Source organism: Daktulosphaira vitifoliae, unplaced genomic scaffold (genome assembly GCF_025091365.1).
Source record: "Daktulosphaira vitifoliae isolate Bord-2020 unplaced genomic scaffold, ASM2509136v1 Scaffold_4, whole genome shotgun sequence".
NCBI classification, from domain to species: Eukaryota; Metazoa; Arthropoda; class Insecta; order Hemiptera; family Phylloxeridae; genus Daktulosphaira; species Daktulosphaira vitifoliae.
The window spans coordinates 12,027,233-12,048,348 of record NW_026099575.1 but is presented as its reverse complement, the minus strand read 5'-3'; the positions used below and the strand labels follow the sequence as shown (position 1 = coordinate 12,048,348).

The window sequence follows — 21,116 nt, the reverse complement described above, 5'->3', positions numbered from 1 at the left end:
TTCATAATTAAAACTGTTAATTTTTAATGTATATTATTTCACTATAAAAATATATATTATATATGTACATTATTGTTAAATTTAGAGTAACAGCACATAATTATAATGAATAATTATATAAATTAAAAAAGTTATATACATGTATTCATAAATAATGTTTACAGTAATCACAGTCTAATATAAATGAAAAAAATACTTAATATTATTAAGTATAAATGTTTACCTTTAAAAAAAATGAGAAAATTTTGTTTTCCAATACATAACATTCTATTATTTAAAGAGAAAACATATTAAAAATTAAAGTAATGCTTCTTGTCCAATATGACTTCACTTATTGATATTATGAATCATTATTAGCATTTCTAAAACAAATTTGAAATTAAAGTTAAAATAAATAGTTAACATTTTGAAGGCTATCACTTTTATAACTATTAAAGTAGTTGCAGTATGGGAAAAAGCACAATTTTAAAAATACAAAGTACACATGCTGACATTAATAAAATTCTTAGACCTGCATAAATATATAGAAAGGGTTGATAATATAACAAAGTGTAAAAATCTACAAATTAACAACTTTAACAATATAGGTCAATAGATAAAATAATAAGTAATAAATTAACTTATAATAAGTATTTTTAAAAGAAAAAAGTGATTATTGGATCTATGAATTTCATATAACTAGAATAGAAATGATTATATTTGTTTCATATAAGAGGGTAGTTTTTCGGTTTTCCACATTATTTAATTAAATATTGCATTTACTGTGAAAACATATGTAACATTCATATACAGTAAGTCAAGTAAATATTCAGATTTCATCTAGACAAAATAATTTTTCTCTCAAATTTCTATAATTTTACAGACCTATGTATGGTTTATCACTCATTCAAATATTTTTAAATGGTGTTGACCATGTAAAGAGTTGAGCAGTATAATCAGGGGCGTCCTTTCAGATAATACAAGACTACGCCAATTTTTACAGATCCATTATTTCACAAATAATGCTTTTATATATAATTTTATTTTGGAAGAGTTAAATAAAATTGTGTAAGTTATTAAAAGTTATTGATAAAAAAATGTTCTTTTTGTTTCTTATCAAATAGAATTTTATTTTTATAACTAAATTTTGGATTTTTATTAGGTTTTCTATAAAACCTAATAAAATATGCATTAAAATAACCCAGAATAGCTCAGCTCATATAGGTCGAACTTCTCCAATATGTAATAATAATTAGACTAGAACAAGTTGCACCTCCTAAATGACGTCCCATAATTTAAGTATACATTTTTTAATAAACATTTTATGAATTAATACATTACTCAATGCCATTACTTAGATAATTGTAACTTAGTAAGAAATGTGATATTTGATATAAAAAATAACTAAATCACTAAGATATTACCTAAAAAGTAAAATCATTAGAGTAACTCGTACTAATAACACTACCTAACATTTAACATCTTTCTTTTTGTATTACACCCAGATTTTCTCAAAATTTGGAAAGACTAATTTTAAAATTGAAGAGACCAAGTCCCAATTTTAAAATGCCTGTCAATTTATATGTCATAACAAATTAATGACAATTTTTATCATTTGTTTAAGTCTATATTTTATGTTAATAGTTTTTACAGTAAATTCAATATTTAATTGAAAAACTAATATATTGTCAAACTTATATTTCGTTAAAGTATAGAAAGAGTTGATTTATAAATCTCAAAATTCACTAAAGTTAGTTTTATAATTAATTAAACGAAGTTTAATGTTTATATTATCAAAAGATAAAATATAAACATTGACATCTATAGATAAAGAATACTCTAATTTGTATTGTAATTGTTACATTACAGTTATGAAAGTTGCTTGAGAAAACATAAGACACATTACATTATCCAGTAAGTTGCATAACTTATTATATATGATATAAATTGATGGTTTCACATAAAATATATAATTATATATATAATCACCAACTAATTTAACTGTAATAGATGGTTGTGAAAAAGTTGTTAAAAATCTATAGTAATAATCAAAAGTGATTGTAAGAAAATTACAAAAAAAGAAGTCTAGCCATAAAGAAGCCATGTTATAAGAGAACATACCCATTAGAGATCCTTTGAATAGTATCACTTTGAACAAATTCTTGTAGAGCAGATTCTAAATCATCTAAAGCAAGCATACTTAGATCTGATGTAGATGAGTAATCATCAGAAAATGAGTCAACTGAGTATGTCTCATCACTATCATTACCAGGGTCATTATTGTCATCATCTAGTTCAGCCTGTGCAACATCTGGCCCAAGTGTTATACGTACATTACGACTTAATGTTAAACTAACTGTGGCTTCAATTTGCATTTGTGCATCAAATATCCAAAATGCAGTAAAAACTATCATAGGAATGAGAAACCGAGAACGGGCACAAAGATGTAAAAGCAGAGATTTCCCACTTTTAGACGCAGATGTTGAAAGCAACCGTGGTTTGATCCAATGAATATAAGCAGACATTAAACAAATAACTGGTAAAATCTTCTTTCTAACATTCATCTGTAATAACAATTTATCAATTATAAATGTTAGAATATACTAATCTTAGTATTTTGAAAAAATATACACATACATTACGTCGAGTTACAAATAAAAAAAATTAAATTACTTGAATATACTTGGAAATAGTATTTCAAAAAATATCAACAATAAAATATTAAAACATCGTAAATCGATCTATCCATAGTCAACCACTAAAATATTACAAATGCTAACAATACCAATTCTGATTGTAACCACCACTGTTTGATAATAATGATAAGAATTGTGTGACGTCATAATTTTGACACTATGCTAATGGTCATCGATAGATGTAGTCTTCGTTTTCAAATTAGTTATTCCTAAAAAATGAGTCGTCAGGCATTTTTCTTGTCTAAAATTACAATTTTTTTTTTTGAGGGCAAACTCATCATGAAGTCAAAGGCTTTCTAAGCCGTTCTAAAAACGTAATCTAGTTTGTGAAGTTGATTTTCAACCCTTTTTTGGCTTCGAAGCAAAACTAAGAAGGTATTAATTTTACCATGATGAGTTTATTTTTTTGTATCTATCACTACTTTTACTTAACTCTCACTAGATTCTTTTCAACGATACTATTAAAAGAATACAAATCGTATTTAGTTGAAAAATTTAGGGAATATTTTCCCCTAATTTCTTGTAAACGGTGGTAATTACCAAATAATTACTATTTTTAAAATCAATAAATTTCGACATTTTTTTAAACTTTTTTTATTCAAAACTGTCACAATTTTTTTTTTAATTTAGAAGTTAAAACAAATTTTTTTTCATCGATAACATGGACAATTCCCTTTCTTCAGGTATATATATTTTTTAATAAAAACAATTATTTTCAAACTTTCCCTAGTGTAGTGTTGCAACTAAAAAGGATTAAGGTTTGACCCTCTCCTCGAAATGATTGGCAATGTTTACATTGTTCAGCTGATAACCTTATTTTTTTTGTTTATTCGAGTTTTCTTAAATAGCGATGCAGAGTAAGAACTTTTTGATGGACGAAGAAATGGGAGTCTAGAAATGCATTTGAGCAAAGGCGTAAAGCATTTGAGTAAATGTATTTGAATAAAAGTATTCAAATACTTTCATTGGTATTGAATAGTATTTTTAAATACATTTAATAAAAAGTATCTGAGTAGTATTTTAAATACAATTATTTAGTATTTAATACTGTTTAATATTCAGTACTATTAATATACTTTTTTTTTTTTTAATTTGCTAACCGTAACACAGCAAGCAAATTAAACTCAGTCAAAATGAAAATTGAGAATAATTCTCTGTTATTTTATATGTTACATTATAGTATAACATAATTATTGTGCTTATCTAAATGCTATTATGTATACATCTATTTTTAATACATCAGTTGAACCTACCAATAGCCTATTGCAGGTTCAAATGATTTACTCTATTGTCAATAAGACATACATACTTTACAGGTTTTTACACGTGTACTAATATTTATTTTTTTCACTGATTTGTCTCCAATAATTAATTTTATTTACCTCTAACAAAAAATATCGAAAATAATAAATGAGTTCTCTTAATTTAAGAGTACTTAATATTTGACTCAAATTACCCTCTTGGTAATTATTTANTACTCAAATTACCCTCTTAGTAATTATTTAGGTGGAACCTTTTGCACTTAGTTAAAATAAAAACATTATTATTTTTTTTTAATTGTATTCTTAGTATTTGAAAAACTTTTGTAAAGTAATTGAGTATTACTCAAATACTTTTGTATGAAAAGTATTCAAATAGTATTTTAAATACATTTTTTTTTAAATATTTGAATATTATTTAAAATACTTTTTAAAAGTATTTTTTACAACTATGCATTTGAGTATCAAAAAAAAAATATTAATAACTAACAAAATTCTAATATATCAATTTATAAAGATATTACTAATGTAAGGAGATATTGATAGCTGTGGTTATTTACCCAAAACTTGGACATTTGTCGACTTACTGAAGTATTAGTCTACTGTGCTATAAATTAACGAGCATAACGTCAATTTATTTGTTAGTTAATATTGGGGTCAACGAAAAAAATATATTTGAAATTTAGTTTTGGTGTCGTAGTTGGATCACTTTCCTAGAACAAAATATATTTTTGTAGAACTGAATACACTTAGATAAAATAAATTTTTTTCTGGACGGCTTTATTTTTGAGCATCACTTTTAACTTATTAACATTTTTCAAAGTGGCAAAGATTAAATCCAAAAATAAATGCAGATAAGTTATACGTTTATTTTTTTATCTACATTTGGATTGTTATGAACTCGAATGATAATTTAGAAAAATTAACATTATTTGTTATTATCATTTCATGAAATCATAAATTCACATTTTAGTAACAAGTACATTGTTTATGTAACTAAAAATTGATTTAATAATGAATGTTAAGACGCCTAATTTTAAAATTAAATAATTTATTTAAAAAACTTTAGCATTTCTTGAAAAGTACTCAAATAATAAAAGCTATACCATTTCCTTATAAAACTATATTAAATCAAATTACCGAATAGTCACATTATTTTGAATGGTAACTATTTTAATATTTGTTAATAAATTGAGCTTTTTAAAATTATAATCTTAACAGAAATATAAACAGACACAATTTAAAAACTTTGTCTAAGTTGATAATTTTACCTGATTATTTTAAGTTTTCCGAGTCTAATTTGATACTATATATGAAAAATTATCAGCTATTTCAATGGAATATAGTTCAACAATAAATCTTGCCAGTTTTTATTTTCATATAACTCATGTGCATTTATAAAATTACCAATCAAAATCAACTACTCAATGATCAATGAAAATATATTTAACTTTTTTTTTATATAATAACCATGAAATAACATTTCTTAAATCTTTAGACATCTTATATTGTCAAATTTTTATAAATAGTGAAGAATCTCCAAGTATACTGATTTAATTTATTTATATTGTAATTTTGTTAGCACAATTAAATCACTATGTAAAGATAATTTGAACAGTAGGCGCATGAACTAATAATAAATAATAAAATGTTTTTATTGTGTTAAATGAGAATATAAGATTCACTGAATAACCAAATTTCAACACACAGTAGCACATGAGTTTGAATATGCTAGTATAACCAAGCTTCATATATCAGATAATACACGTAGATATTTACTATTATGAAATCTGTAAACAGACAAAGTGAGTTATGCTTTTTTTAAATACTTTTCATTCTTCACGATCTACTAAAAAAACAAGTGAAATAGTTTTAATAATTTTAATGCGGATTCAGTTAAAAAACTGAATCCGTATTAAATGATAGCTCGTGTTTGCTACAAATTTAAAATTGTCAAACCCGACTTTTCCATGATTTTCCAGTCAGTTTTAATAAAAGGTTTTATAGCTCACTTAAGGGGTGTAAAAATTTATTATTTTTACGGTTGGGCTGGTGTGATTTTACTAACCCCACCTTAATATTTTCTTATTATTTGCATAAGTACAACTAAGAACGCTATAGAAAATTTAGCCCCAACAATGACAAAAATTTAATTTAGATAACAGTCTAAATATATGATAAAGATTTAATCAAATTTAAAAAAATTCTGGACAACATAATTAAATTTCCCGACTATTTTAAAATTTTCTTTTTTTCTTTTTGTTTATCAGACTCGCAGCAACCATTAAATTTTATGTAGACGAAAACTTTTTTTTTTTTTACTTCACAATTAAACGAAAATTAGTCAATTCCTAATTGAAAAATTAGGTAAAAATGAATGAATATAATGACAAAACAACATGTCATTAAAACTAGCCATAAAAATCAGCTTGTATTTATAAAAAAAAAATCTTCATATTAATGTAAAATTACACACAATAGTCACATTTAACTGATTTTAGGAACCAAGAAAAAAAATTACTTATTATAGAAAAAAGGGACAATTCTTCACAATAAAATTCAATTTTACTCAAAATAAAAATGCTTACGTAAAGTTCTTTATATGAATATTGTACTAACATACAAAATAAATACCAAAAATGAAAAATCAACTTAACTGTTGATAAATGCAACATAATAATCACATCCAGTTAAAAAATTACAAATATTAATTTTAAAACAATAAATAACAAGTAAACTTAGGCAAAAGTTAAATAGTTAAATAATGTATATTATAAGATTACCATATACTTGCACAAAAATTATTAAAGTATTGACAATTTCAAATCCAATATACACATTTAAATTTTATAACATAATAAAACATGATTTTTGAAATATAAAAATATTTCTCTTGTACTTATTTATAACAGGAATAATTATCATTTTTGATGCTGGCCTTAGGAATATAATACTTTTTAGCTTATAACATTTCTTTAGCTGATAAAATTAAAGCTAAAATATTTAGTCGAGGTTATGTTATATATTTCTCATTAAAATGAAATTTAAGACAAAACCTCTTTACTAGTGGAAGTTTTATGATATAGGAAGGCAATAACTTTAAATATTTTACATCAAGAAACAATTAAGAAAAAAATAATCTAAACCTTTAATATTATGTTTCTAATTATATGAGAAATATTTAGGTAAAATATGTATTGTTTTAACTCATAAATACATGTTTATTTATTAAACTTAATTAATACCAGTATGTTTTAATAAGTATTAAAAAGTTAAATTTCTTTTAGTCAACTCAATATATATATATATATATTATTTAACTATAACTGTTAATTTTAATTTTTAGTTTTAACTCAAATGTAAACATCAAATAGTTATTCATCTTTTTTTACAAAACTACTTACTTTTGGTGTTAACCTACTATTTACACAAAAAAAATTATTTATGACCATTACTTTCTCCCATCTTAAAGATATTCTTTTCAAGTTTTCTCTAATTAGTCTATAATAGGAGAAAAGAATCAAATTCACTTGTTTACTTTTCAACCAATAGTTAAAGCAGTTTATTAATAAGATTCAACATAGAAGCACTAATAAAAAGATTAATTAACATAAAATGCTAGGTTAAAATTATTTTCCCACAGAAACTAAAATTTATAAGCCAATACACCATCTAAATAAGAAAGTAATCCATTAGAAAATTCTTTTATATCAAACTTTTTACTATATTAAACTGTATTTAAACCTCCCAGAAATTATCCTTTTTTATATATTAAAAAAACTCAATACCTCAAAATTTTTGATATCTTGGACTTTTTTCTGTTCCCCTCGAGATTCAACATGAGTCTACTGTAATAAAAAATATTTTAAAAAAATATTTAATTTCTAGCAAAACTAACCCATTAAAATTCTTCTAAGTATAAATGACTAAGGAAAGTGCTATGGAAGGAATCTTAATGTTGATTTTTACCTGTAAGGTTAGTACATAAGCCATTGGTGTAGTGCTTCTTTTTATACGTTTTTTCCTGAAAAAATTAATGACTCACAAAGAAATTACAAGTTCATTAATTTAAAATTTTCAATCAGCTTAATATTATTATTTTTATGAAAAAGGAACTAACGACAAATCCAGACTTAAATGAAATTCTGGAGTTGTCACAACCACAAATTTTTATATCCATTAAAAAAAAACAATTATTTTACATTATTAATTGAATATGAAATTAAGAATATAACAAAGGGCCTGATTATTATTTATTAATTACCAAAGAATAATTGGAAGACAAGATTTTTGACAATTTCTACAGGTTGTAGGATTTTCAAATTTTCTTTCATTCTGTAAAATAAACAAAAACTATTAGACTCTAAGAATTCGTTTGGCAGATAAAATAAGTACATGACATAAATAAACCAAGAGTTAAAAATAATATGATTGATTATTTTTCAAAATAGTACTTTATTGTTAACAAATATTGTTAATTTATAACTACAATATAGTGGTCATTATAATTAACCATCTCAATGATCATTTGTCTTTTTGTATAAATATGAAAAGAAATTAAAACTGTTTACAAAATAATTATGAGAAAAATAATTTGAATTATGAAAATCTCTAAATAGTTCTAAAAATAATTTTTATTAATATCATTAAAATGTTGAATCCAGGGAATCAAGAAACATAAAATGTTTATATCTGTCTAAGTAAAAACTATGCGCACTGATCAAATTTTTTCTGATATGAACGGATGTACCAAAGCCTGTGATATGCCAATGCGTTTTGAAGAGTCCAATGTTAATATTTTGTCCAACAGATCTTTTAGTTGGCTCACTTTACGAATTTGATCTTCAGGTAATTTTTGATTACCCAATAATTCAACATAGAGATCACGACTAGGATTAATTGCCGACATAGTTATGACTTTTTCCTAAAAATGTTAAAAATATAACAATGAATATTTTATATGATAGAATTAAAATATAAAAATTAAAAATGCCCAGAATTTGTATTTCTATAAATGATATACATATAATAATGTAATAATAATATAATGTATAATATATTAATACATTATAATATAATAATATAATGGCTCCTGAAAAATATCAATATCAAATTGTATATCAATTGTTTTCAATGATTGTAACTTTTTGGGACATTACCCTTTATTACAAGGGAGATTAAAAGAAATTTTTTAAAACTTTGATGTCTGGAGATCAAACTAGATATGATTTGTGATTTTTGTCATTGTTGAGCCAAATTTGTTCAGTATGAACTGAGTATATTTATGGAAAAAAAAAATAAAGGTAGCGTAAAACCATTCATTTTTGAGTCTCATTGAAGCAAATATATAATTATTAAGCATCAATAATTTTGTACATATTATTTGATTAACCCATATCAATACTTATTTATGATTTTTATACAGCATAATGAAATAGTTGTTTGAGCTTTTATTCCCATTAAAAGGAGGTTTCTGTTTAATAAAGGAAAACTTAAAATTCATTTTATAATAGCCTACTAATCTTATAGATTGTTATACACATACACATCAACACCGAAAAAACTATTATCTGATACTTTTAAAATTTTCTTAATTATTCATGACCAGAATTTTTATCACTAAATTTCTGAGAAGTTGGGCTGCTCTATTTTATTTTAGTTAAGCTTGTCTTCATGGAAGCTTAGTAATTATGGATAGTGTATCTGGCTACATATAGAATGGTAATTGTTTCAGAGTCTATGTTTTAATTAAAATAACATATTATAGTTTATTATAGGGTGGGGTCACCCTCTATGACCACCACCTTAGCACCACTTATGACCATTTTATTGTAAAAGATTCATAAACTACTTGTTTTATTTTAAACTTAATTTTTTTATTATTACTAAAAGCAATAAAATGTGACATTATTTTGTTATACATAAAAATTATTCTATGTTACCATATAAAAACATTTTTTTAGCATTAAAAGAAGTAATGGCTATAGAGGACAATTCCACCCTACTACTCTATAAATATAATAGAAATATAATGAAAAAATTGTTTAGACCTTTACAAATAATTTTTTTTGGTACTATAGCTTAGATATTTCAATTGACAAAATAATATTTAAAAAATCGATAAATACTAAGTAAACTTCAGATATTTTTTTTAAGATTTATTGAATTAGAATTTGATATATGTAGTTATACTATTTAATTTTATATTAGATATAAATTGTAATCCATTTAAATTTATTGTAGGATTATTTTCATTACCTATAAAATAATGTGTTTATATAAAAAAATGTCTACCATACTGTATAAAATTTAATTATTATATTAAAAATAACTATTTCATAACTGACAACATTAATTATGCTAAATAATTCTACTTAAACAAAAATGTCATTATTATGACTTTAATTTAGCAAAAAATTGGCCAGAAATCAATAAAATAAATTCTGGAATTCCTCTTTGCATAAATAAAAATAAAATTACTAAATAATATTTAAATTAATTAATATTATTGTTTTGAGTAAAAAATGAAATAGTGTATTGGTTAAGTTTAACAAAATTATCAACAACCCTTAATTAAATCTTTTTTCTTGAAAAATTTTTTATAAATAATAAAATTCAACAATGTTTTAAGTATATTATAATGACCATGCATCCTGTCAAACTGTTTTTTTTTTATACTGATACTTTTATTTATAACACTTTTGACATGATCTAAAGAATAAATTGGATACCACTACTTATATTATTACTGTAGCCCATTGAACCTATGTTTAAAATAATCAAAGTAAGAATATTAAAATTAATTTTAACTCAAATTATTTTACAATTTGGTTTAATAAAAATTCACAAGTTCAACTACAACAGACAGTATACAGAGGTAGGAATTTTGGTAGATCTATAAATAAGAAAAAGAGGTCTAACTATTGTAAAAAAGTTACATAACTATACATAAAATTTATACTTATTTATTAAATATTATTATTGTAGTACTTAATTTAGAAAAATGTATGGGAACTAATGGAATCTGCTTCTAAGTAACTGTATTGGGTTTAAAGAGTTTAAGATATAATTATATAGTTTAAATAGAAGTATGAAATACTACTTACCCGCTCAGTTACTTTGTCAACTTCATGATACAAAAAATTACAGTTATTATCAAAATGTTGCTCTTTAAATACACCTTTACGAATTGTTTTATTTGCCATTTTTCCTTTAAGATCCATAAAAAACTTCAACATCTAATAATAAAAATAAATATAATTATGAAAAATTAATCAAATACACCTATTTCAAAATTATGATTAAAAAACAAATAAGTTAACAAAATTAGTTTTTTTACAGTCATATAAAATAAGTTGTACACCACAAAATGCAAGAAGGTATAATAATTATAAAAGTACTACTCTTTTCTCACGTAATTTTTATTTATTTTATAGTTCCATCGATAAAAAAAACATCATACTACTTAATACCAATATTGATTTCAACATCAATATTTTAGTTTAAAAATGTTATTGACTAAAATAGGATGAATCTAAAACAGTAGTCTACTAAAAAAATGGATACTGTTAATCTACCTCTATATTAAGTTAATATATCTTATGAAATACTTTTATTTAATGTTTTTTATTTAACACTTATACAAAGTTTATGCATCTAATAAACTAACAACATTGCAAACAAATTCATTTTTTGAAGAAAATAATTAATTAAAAATAAATGAAAAAAAATTCAAAGATAAATTTAGTTCAATGTTATACCTGGTTATTTGTTTTTCCAGGAAATAATATTTTACCAGTGTAAAGTTCATAAATAGTACAACCAGCAGACCACATATCGATGCCGAAATCATATGGGATACCTAGAACTAAAATATAAATACTTTGTAAAGATAATTAATGTTTTATAGAAATACTTGATAAACATACTAATTTCAGGCGATCGATAAAATCGGCTGACTAAATATGGAGTTATTTCATTATCAGCAACATGTGATGCTGAACCAAAATCACATAGTTTTAACACTAACTTGCTTTCATTTACCTATAGGTGAAACAAAAAATAATAAACTTATGAACAACATAAAATTTAATTATTTATTATAACCAGGCATTTGAGAACCGCAGGAACTGCAGACAACCCAATTACATTTTTTGCCAAAGAATTTGTATCATAGATGATCTGGACTTGGTAATACCTAATTACCAAAAGGCAAACAATGATAATATTATGATCATAATTTTGCAACGACATTGGCCAGAAATTAATAATAAAGTCCTGGAATTCCGTCTTGCTAATCTCAACACTAAAACTAATTTCATTATTTACTCACCAAAATATTGTCAGGTTTTATGTCAGCATGTAAAATATTTGCTTTTTTCATTAATTTTAATGCTAAAAATAACTGCTGACTGTATGAACGAACCGCTTTGACATGCAGTCCTATATCTTTACCATACTTTTTTAACACCTTAAAAAATATTAATCAAAATATACTCTTCTATCTACCATAAATTCAATTATTATTTTTAAATAGATTATTATAATTTCTATAAGCATTTAATCATTATTTTGTATTAACTAATGTAAATCATTATTGACATATTTATTACATTAACACCAATTAAATTGGTGTAGTGAGTAAAAAAAAAAAAGTATTTTATCTTGTAAATGACTTGTTTTTTAATTACTTAAAAGTTATTGTTTTAAATACTTTTGTTTAAGTTAGAAGTTATTTATTATGTAAAATACAGAACTCACATGACTTAACTTTACCGTCATAATAAAGCAAGTGGAAGTTGTGTTAACATTAATGTAGAAATGTTAATGTTATAATATAATATAAAAAATAGCACTTTAAAGTAAAACAACCCAGCATAGGGGGGTCGCGGCACAGTGATGCCATGGTATAGTTGGATCAAGTATAATAATATCTGACAGTGATTAAAATCACTATCAAAAATAAACGCTTCGACGCAAATCTTTAGATTGTGTTTAATTTTAAAAAAATTGGTGTATTATTCCAAAAGCTACATGATCTGCTAGTTCCTTATTAATATCTTGATTAAGATAAAGTATATTGAATAAAAAAGGGATTATTAAAAAATATTATTTCTCATAAAAAAATTGTGTTGATCCATACACTTTTCAATAAGTTATAGCATTATAAAGTTAAAAATATAAAAAATAAAATCGAGAATTTTCACACGGAAATAGTATTTGGTGTCCATTTTCACCATGAAGACAAGTCCAGAAGTCAATTTTTTTTTTTCTAATAAAGTATATTACATTAGCTTTAATTTAAGATATAAATAAAAGTGTCAGACCTTCCGGAACATTTTCAAAAGTTAAGTTGAAAAAGTTCTACTTTCTATATGCATTTTTTATATTTGAAGCCCCCCCCGTATATAAGGAAATAGTCTGATTTTAAAAAAAAGTGTGTCCAATGAAAGATATATATAAATACTACTTCTCATGAAAAAATTGTATTGATGCATACATTTTTTAAAAAGTTATAGCACTTTAAAGTAAAAAATGGAAATTATAAAATTGAGAATTTTCACACAAAAATAGCATTCGGTGTCCATTTTCACCATGAAGACAAGTCCAGAGGTCAAATTTTTTTTTTTTAAATTTAAGTATATTACATAAGCTTTAATTTAAGATATATATAAAAGTGTCAGACCTTCCGGAACATTTTCAAAAGTTAAGTTGAAAAAGTTAATTTTTTGTGAAAAAGTTGTCATTTTAAATCCCCCCTGTGGGCAGATAAAGGGTTAAATATACAAAAAATATATACTAAATAATAGGTAAGGACATCAAGCATCTATAAAAAAAAAATTATATTGATATGTTTATTTTTGAAAAAGTTACGGCAGTTTTTAGTAAAAAAAATTGAAAAAATTTCGAAAATTAGCGATTTTTAAATTTNAAAAGTTACGGCAGTTTTTAGTAAAAAAAATTGAAAAAATTTCGAAAATTAGCGGTTTTTAAATTTATAATTTTTTTAGAGGTTTCCCCCATTTACGGGGAACAAGGGAAAAATTTTTCAATTTTTAAGGGTAATGTCTTCGACTAGATACGATTTGTGATCTTTTGACGTATCGTTGAAAGAAATCCATACGGTGAGAGCTGAGAAAAAGTGGTGACAAAAAAAAAAAAAAAAAAAAAATCTTAGTAAAACCAATACCTTCTCAGCTTNAAAAAAAAAAAAAAAAACACATCATAGTAAAAATAATACTTTCTCAGCTTCGCATCGAAGCTAAAAGAACTATGTCAAAATATTAATATACTAACTTTCACATTAATATTTAATTAAAAATTTTTCCTAGCTTATGTTTTTAATTTATTTTTACTAATTTCTGTATATATAACTTTATCACACACAGGAATTTTCCCACTAAAAGTATTTTAAGGAAGATTAAAAATAAAATAATACAAATGCTCCCCTTTACTCAAAAATAATTTTATATTAATGAAATATTCAGGATGTTTTTTAGGAATAAAATAGGATAACGTAATGCGAAAATTATCCATCCAACAATAACCAGAATATCAATTGAAGAAAAATTTTAACATCAAAATTTTTTTGTAATAAAATTAATTTTACATAAAAACTTTAAAAACTATCTTAATAATTTTAAGAATAAAAATCTTAATTATAACTAAATAAAATATATTATGAAGTAAAATTGTAAATGTTGGATGGTTGTTCTTTTGTATAACACTATTCAATTATCTTACACATTGTTTCCATCTATTTTCAATTCTTTCTTATACCTAAAAATAAACTTTATAATTCTCTCTTGCCACCTCTTTAAGGAGGTAGGTAACATTTGTCTTAGTACAATGTTATCTTAGTAGGTTTGTCCTCCAAAAAATATTTTTCCTAGTCAATCAGTTAAAAACCCTAATTCGTAAAGTATTGTGAGGAAATTATATAATATCCAAATAATACTGTATAATAATAATACTTTATTTTCTTGATATTGACTTGAGGATGGCATATATTACATCGCGATAATTATAAATTTAATTTTTAAATATTAAAAAAGATTGATAATGGACAGTGACAATAAGGAAATATTATTATATACTATAGTAATTACTCCAAAGATTTTATCAAAATACAAATTTTTTTGAGTGAGCAAGAGCATTTACATTTTTTCTTTTTAATTTTCCATTGTTATATATACATAACATTAATATGTATTTCATATGTTATTATTACCTCTCTAAGGTTCATACTGAGTGGTTCAAAAACCATACATAAGTGTTGTTTGTGGAAAAAATGACGAAATAATCTTAAACAGTGGTATCTATCATCTGGATCTGAATCATTTAAACGTTTCAATATTTCTAATTCTTTAAGTCCTGTTTTGTGCCTAAAATTTAAAAAGTTATAAATTTAATGTATTCATTTTTGCTTTTATATTTTTATATAAATAATAAATTTATTTACATAATTTCATTATTTCGTATTATTTTAACAGCCACATCTTGATTATCTTTAGCTGCATCTCTTGCTCGAACAACATTGGAAAATACTCCTTGACCCGTATAACCATATACAGTATATCTTGAATCCATTATTTCTCCAATACGTACTCGATAATATCCTTCAGCATCATCCCAATTATCTGTTAATGAAGGGTTCTCTGGAACACTTTTGTTTCCATTTGCCAGGCCATCTGGTTTAGGTGTCTAAGCAAGTTTTACAAAAAAAATATTTTCAGTTTAATTGAATATTATTATATATAAAAATTAGTTTAATTAAATATATTACATGTTGTGTAGCATGAAATGAATCAGCTTCTGCAAACATATCCCATTTTCCTTTAATTAAATCAGGATTCAATACATGATCAAACTTGATATTATCTTTCTCGAGAATTGAACCAGAATTTAGATCATTATTATTTTCTTTAGGAGATTGTGGCTCTGGTGTTGGCTGTGTAGATGTTTCAGTTGCATAACTTCCATGAGGAGATGGGTTTGTAGAATCCTCACTGTGTAAATTACAATTATTGGCACCTAATCTCTGAATTAATATGTTTTATTACTTACAGATATATATAGAAAAAATAAGACTATAACAAAGTAAAATAAATATAAAATATTTAATTACCTTTAATAATTCTTCTCGTTGTTTTCTCCTTTTTTCAATTATTTCTTCTTCATTTTCTTCTTCGGCTATATTTATATTAACATCAATTCTAAAAATATAATAGACACAAGATTAAATCATAAACTTATATTATACTTATACATTTTGCTTACTCAGAATCAGATGATGATTTATCATCATGTTTTAAACCTTCTGAAAAACTATCTTTAAACTTATCACCTCGATCTTTTCCTCTGTGTGATCTAAAAGAATCAATAAATTAATTGTTTAAAATATATTAATAAAATAAAAATTAAAAAAGTGTTTAATAAATACACCAACAAATACATAATTTTCAACTTTAGAACCGATTACTCATAGAAGACAAGCCGTCAGAATGTCTTTTTTTTTAAATTAAATTATGCATAAAAATATCCTTTAATTTGATAAATAAAACTAGCAGCACCCACTCCTCACCTCCAGTCATAACTTTAAATTGTTAACAACTTCTGCAATACTAAACTAAAAGTTGATAAAGTATCGACCAATAATTTTCTTAATTACATGTTTAATAAGCTAGTTAATTATTTATGTTATCATTTGAAAAAATAAAGTTGAACCAAATTAGTTCAGTAATTTTATACAATGACATAAAAATTTATGAAGACAAAAAGATATAGCAGAGTAAAACCAATATCTTGTCAGTTATGTATTAAAGCTAAAATGTAGAATTAATACATATAGATATTGTGCATTAATGAAACAGAATGATTCATAATGAACAAATGTATAAGTAACATAATCGAATTACATACATTGATTTACACATTTTTTTTTAACTTTTAATAATTATAAAATTTTTTTATTTTACTATGTAAAATAAAAACATTGTATCTATTATTTTATTTTAAATATTATTAATTATTACATTTTTTTAATAACATAACTTATTTTTAAGTTATAGATTTTTTTGTAAAATATAACTATAAAATGCTGTATATTCTGAGCAAACTAGTCACATGCATAGTTAGTTCTTCCAAATGCACAGTGTCTAAATAGAATTTAAAATAAATTTCTTAAAACATTAAATAGAAAATTTGAAATACAATTAAGTTACCTTGTATGTCTTTCTTTACTGGGAGATCTTATATCATATTTCCTATTATATCTTTTGTCTCTAAACCTTTCTCTGTCCCTTTCACGATCACGATCTCGTTCTCTTTCACGTTCACGATCTCTATCCCTGTGTCTAGCAGAAGCTAAAAATATTCATAAAATCCATAATATTAATTAAAGTAACAATGATTATTTTGAAAATTAAAAGCCGTTTTAAAAACTTTAATAACATACTACAACACTTTTTTTTGCACTAGACAATATGATAGTAGATTCTGAATAGGATTTTATTGCTGTTTATGAATCTTGCCTTAGAATTATCAGATAATCCTAGTTTTTTAAGATGAAAACTAATTAGTAAAAATCATTGAAAACTTTTAATGGCTTATATTTTTAAAAGATATTTGCAAATTTTAATATCTATATCTTAAGTTTAAATAACTACAAGTGGCCTTCAAAGTTGACTTTAATGTCATTTCACAAAAATCAAAACTGATCTCATTTCCTACAACTTTTTTTGCTTAAACTTATAATTATAATTCTTTTACAATAGGAAACTTTATAAGGATTTTACAAATGTTATTTTTATGTTTCTAGCATAACTAGATACTGTAACAATTGCTGTTACAGTAAAAATGTGATAAGCACAGTTTTGATATTATTACAATATTTTTATAAAAATTATCTTAAATTCTAAAAATTAAAATAAATGATCACAATCCTATATAAATATGACTCTAAAAAAATTGTTTAATTAAATTTCATGTCATCATTATTTATTAAGTTATGGGGCTTACTCCAAATAATACGTTAGTTTTTTCTGGTCTATTGATAAATAACTGGTATAAAACGTAAAATAACCGCCAAAATCAACCAAGAAGACTCAAACCTCAAATTTTACAAATATCTTTTAAACAAAGCCTATTTTATTTTTACTGTGGTTTTTCTTTTTTTTTAATGAGTATTTATAATGCACTTGCATGGTTTTCACTAATTAGTGATTATCTCGAGAACTTTATTAAATCTAATAATTTTAAGGCCAGATTCAAAATCAGCAATAAAATTATATTCAGAATCTACTATCATAATGTTTGTAGCAGAAAATTTGTATTATTGTGTTGTGCAGTTTAATATTTAAAAAAGAACTTATACTAACATGGAGGACTTCGAGCACGATCTCTGCTAGCTAAAAAAGAAAAAAAAATTTATTCCAAATTTATATTAAAAAAAATTGTATAAAAAATATTACAAATTGGACTTTTGATACGATCTCTTCTACGTCTAAGCTGTTCTTCATGATGTCTAATTTGTTCTTCTCTTCTCCTAACTTCTTCTGTTCTTCTTTTAGCCTCTTCTTCAATTTCTTTCAATTCCTCATCCCGACGTCGCTGTTCTCTTCTTCTAAGATCATCTTCTCTTCTTTTTATTTCATCTTCTTTGCGCCTTATCTCCCTACGTTTTTCTTCTTCAAGTAATTTAATTTTTCTTTGTCTTTCTTTTTCTTTTTCCCTGGCTCTTTCATATTCTTTTTCTCGTTCTCTGTCTTTATCTCGTTCGCGGTCTTTTTCTTTTTTTGATCTATCCAGTTTTACATAACTAGTGTCCTTGCTAGCACTTCTGTTTCTATTTTTTTTTTTCATTTCTTGATCTTGCTTAGATAAATTCCTAAAAGTAAAAAATTTACTTTACTTTATATTATAATAAAAATAATATGCTTCAAAACATACTTTTCTGTATTTCTATGTCTTTTTTCTTCATCTGAGTCATCATCAACTAAATTAATTGTTTCCATGGATTTTTTAAAATTACTTCTATTTTTAAAAGAAGACTTTTCACCATCATCTGATTCTGACATATAGGCTCCTAACCTAGCTTGAAGTAATGCCTGAAAAAGATAATTACTATTACATTGTAAAATAATGTTAAGTAACTTAAATTGATATAGTTAAAAATAAGCATTTAAAATACATAATTTATTGATTATTTTACATTTTAATTTATTACTTCAGTTGCAGAAACAGCTACTCTAAAAATTTTTTTTTAATTTTATTGTAGTTTTTGTTTTTCTGCATGTAATGTTACACATTTCAATACAATCCTAACTGATTTATTTTAAAAATAGCATTTAAAAAATTATGACTGATAAAAGAATCCAAATAGTTTAAAACATATCTGGTTTCTCTAAACCACAATGTTCATTATACATATGACTCTAAAACTTAAATGATTTACCACATGACAAAGTTGATCTGTTACCTATCAAGTTTCTGAAATGACTAATTCAATTGTTTTTATCTACGTTTTAATAAATTTTAAATAAACAAAATACTAAAGATTAAAAAAACAACTAACTTATAAAAACCATATTATTAAAATGATACTTACCTTTGATTTTAACAGCATATATTTTTATTTTTAAATGACAAAAGTATATAATACTATATAAAAAATATAAAAGTCTAAATTTAAGATAATAATACAAAAACAATGTTACCTTATGTTTCATTAACTCTTCTAAATTCATTTCTTCTTCAACCAATATTATTTCAGACACTGGTGTACCATCAGTTTTCTTTTTTTTATTAGTATCTGATGGTGCAGGAGAAGATGGTCGTTTTTGTTTTCCATTTTGAGAACTATCTCCATTTGTTTTTTTTTTATCCTTAATTTTTGGTTCACTGTTCTCTTTTTTAGATTTTTTGTGCTTACTACAAAAATTAACTTATTAATAATTAATTAATGAACAGATTTAACATTAGAACATTCATATTTAAGATTTCATGGTTTGACTAAATAAAACATAATACTTTATGTTTATTGGGTAAAAAGTTGTATTATTAAAGGTATATATAAACAGATTTTTTATTTTATAAAAAAAATAAAATTTAACTTGTAAACTAATAAAATATTTTTTAATAGCTATCTTTAATATATTAAAACAAATAATAATTGAAAAAATGATCACATCAGTATAAATATTTATCTCTGTTAACTGTATTCCACTTACCGATCACTTTTGTGTTTATGTTTCTTTTTCTTCTTTTTTTTATCATGTCGACTATTTTCAACTACTTTTACAGAATCTACTGATGAATCTTCAGATTGACTGTCAACCCTAATGAATAATCAATATAGTTATAAAACATTCACATAATAATAATTAAACATGAAGAACATAACTTGCAAGGAGTGTAAGATATATCTATTAAAAAATTGAATAAAATGTAATAAGACACGAGTTTTTTTATGAAAAAGAATAATAAAAAAAAAATTTATATTTTTTTTTGACATAACATAATTAGAAATAATAGAAAAATAAATTTTGATCTAATAATCTCGAAATCAGAAAATGCAACATACACCCCTTGCATTCTAAGTGTCTCACATATGATAACGACATTTAAATAATATTAAAACAAATTATTATACATACGCCATGTTTAAAGTAAGTTGAAAAAAATTAAACACTAATTTCCTTTTTTAAAGAAGAGAAGACTTCCAAGGAATCTGTAATTCTACTCATAAGTTCAGTGAAGAAATAACATCACCACATTGTAACACTATTGAGACACGTATCTGTGTTCAGTGCAAGTTGTGATAGGTAAACACTATTTGTGATTTATAAGTATTAAATAAAAAGAGACTAAGTAACTAGTAACTTAGTAACTAAACATAACATAATAATGGCATTATTATTCTCGCAACCACACATTTGGTATTTTATTTGTTTACGATAAAGTACTAAAAAGCATTGCTTCACGGTTGCCAACTTGAAATTCTTAAGGTTAAATTAATTTAAATTTTTTCGCTTTAAAAAAATGTCTATATTTAATAATATAGAAAAATTTATAATAATTCATTAAATATAATTTTGGAGAAAATTATATACATTCTAATAGTTATGCAAAATTATATTTAAGAAAAAACTGTTCAAGCTTTAAATAACTAAATATCAATGTG

At 23.7% G+C, this 21,116-nt stretch overlaps 2 protein-coding genes across 6 annotated transcripts; both read right to left on the bottom strand.

Moving 5' to 3' along the window:
• Nucleotides 1–122: 122 nt before the first annotated feature.
• Nucleotides 123–8,263, bottom strand: LOC126904312 (uncharacterized). Of its 4 annotated transcripts, XM_050683281.1 has the most exons (5): nucleotides 8,199–8,263; nucleotides 7,904–7,958; nucleotides 7,723–7,779; nucleotides 2,101–2,543; nucleotides 123–362 (listed from the first exon to the last, which is right to left on the bottom strand). In XM_050683281.1, the coding sequence occupies exons 2-5, from the start codon at nucleotides 7,925–7,927 to the stop codon at nucleotides 341–343; spliced, it is 546 nt and encodes a 181-aa protein (XP_050539238.1). In that variant the 5' UTR covers nucleotides 7,928–7,958; nucleotides 8,199–8,263; the 3' UTR covers nucleotides 123–340. The 4 variants fall into 4 exon arrangements, with proteins under 4 accessions (XP_050539238.1, XP_050539242.1, XP_050539243.1 ...); XM_050683285.1 differs by lacking the exons at nucleotides 7,723–7,779; nucleotides 7,904–7,958; nucleotides 8,199–8,263 and adding an exon at nucleotides 2,765–2,875; XM_050683286.1 differs by lacking the exons at nucleotides 7,723–7,779; nucleotides 7,904–7,958; nucleotides 8,199–8,263 and adding an exon at nucleotides 2,653–2,762.
• A 287-nt stretch (nucleotides 8,264–8,550) lies between these two features.
• Nucleotides 8,551–20,878, bottom strand: LOC126904302 (serine/threonine-protein kinase PRP4 homolog). Of its 2 annotated transcripts, XM_050683267.1 has the most exons (17): nucleotides 20,590–20,878; nucleotides 20,164–20,271; nucleotides 19,651–19,864; nucleotides 18,884–19,041; nucleotides 18,406–18,821; nucleotides 18,313–18,342; nucleotides 17,158–17,299; nucleotides 16,214–16,303; nucleotides 16,062–16,149; nucleotides 15,720–15,974; nucleotides 15,396–15,637; nucleotides 15,165–15,318; nucleotides 12,267–12,404; nucleotides 11,863–11,977; nucleotides 11,695–11,801; nucleotides 11,041–11,172; nucleotides 8,551–8,858 (listed from the first exon to the last, which is right to left on the bottom strand). In XM_050683267.1, exons 1-17 carry the CDS (start codon nucleotides 20,592–20,594, stop codon nucleotides 8,655–8,657), a joined length of 2,598 nt encoding a protein of 865 aa, XP_050539224.1. In that variant the 5' UTR covers nucleotides 20,595–20,878; the 3' UTR covers nucleotides 8,551–8,654. The 2 variants fall into 2 exon arrangements, 1 of the variants encoding a protein (XP_050539224.1); XR_007703713.1 differs by lacking the exons at nucleotides 8,551–8,858; nucleotides 11,041–11,172; nucleotides 11,695–11,801 and adding an exon at nucleotides 12,041–12,131 and having other exon boundaries at nucleotides 20,590–20,877.
• Nucleotides 20,879–21,116: the final 238 nt, after the last annotated feature.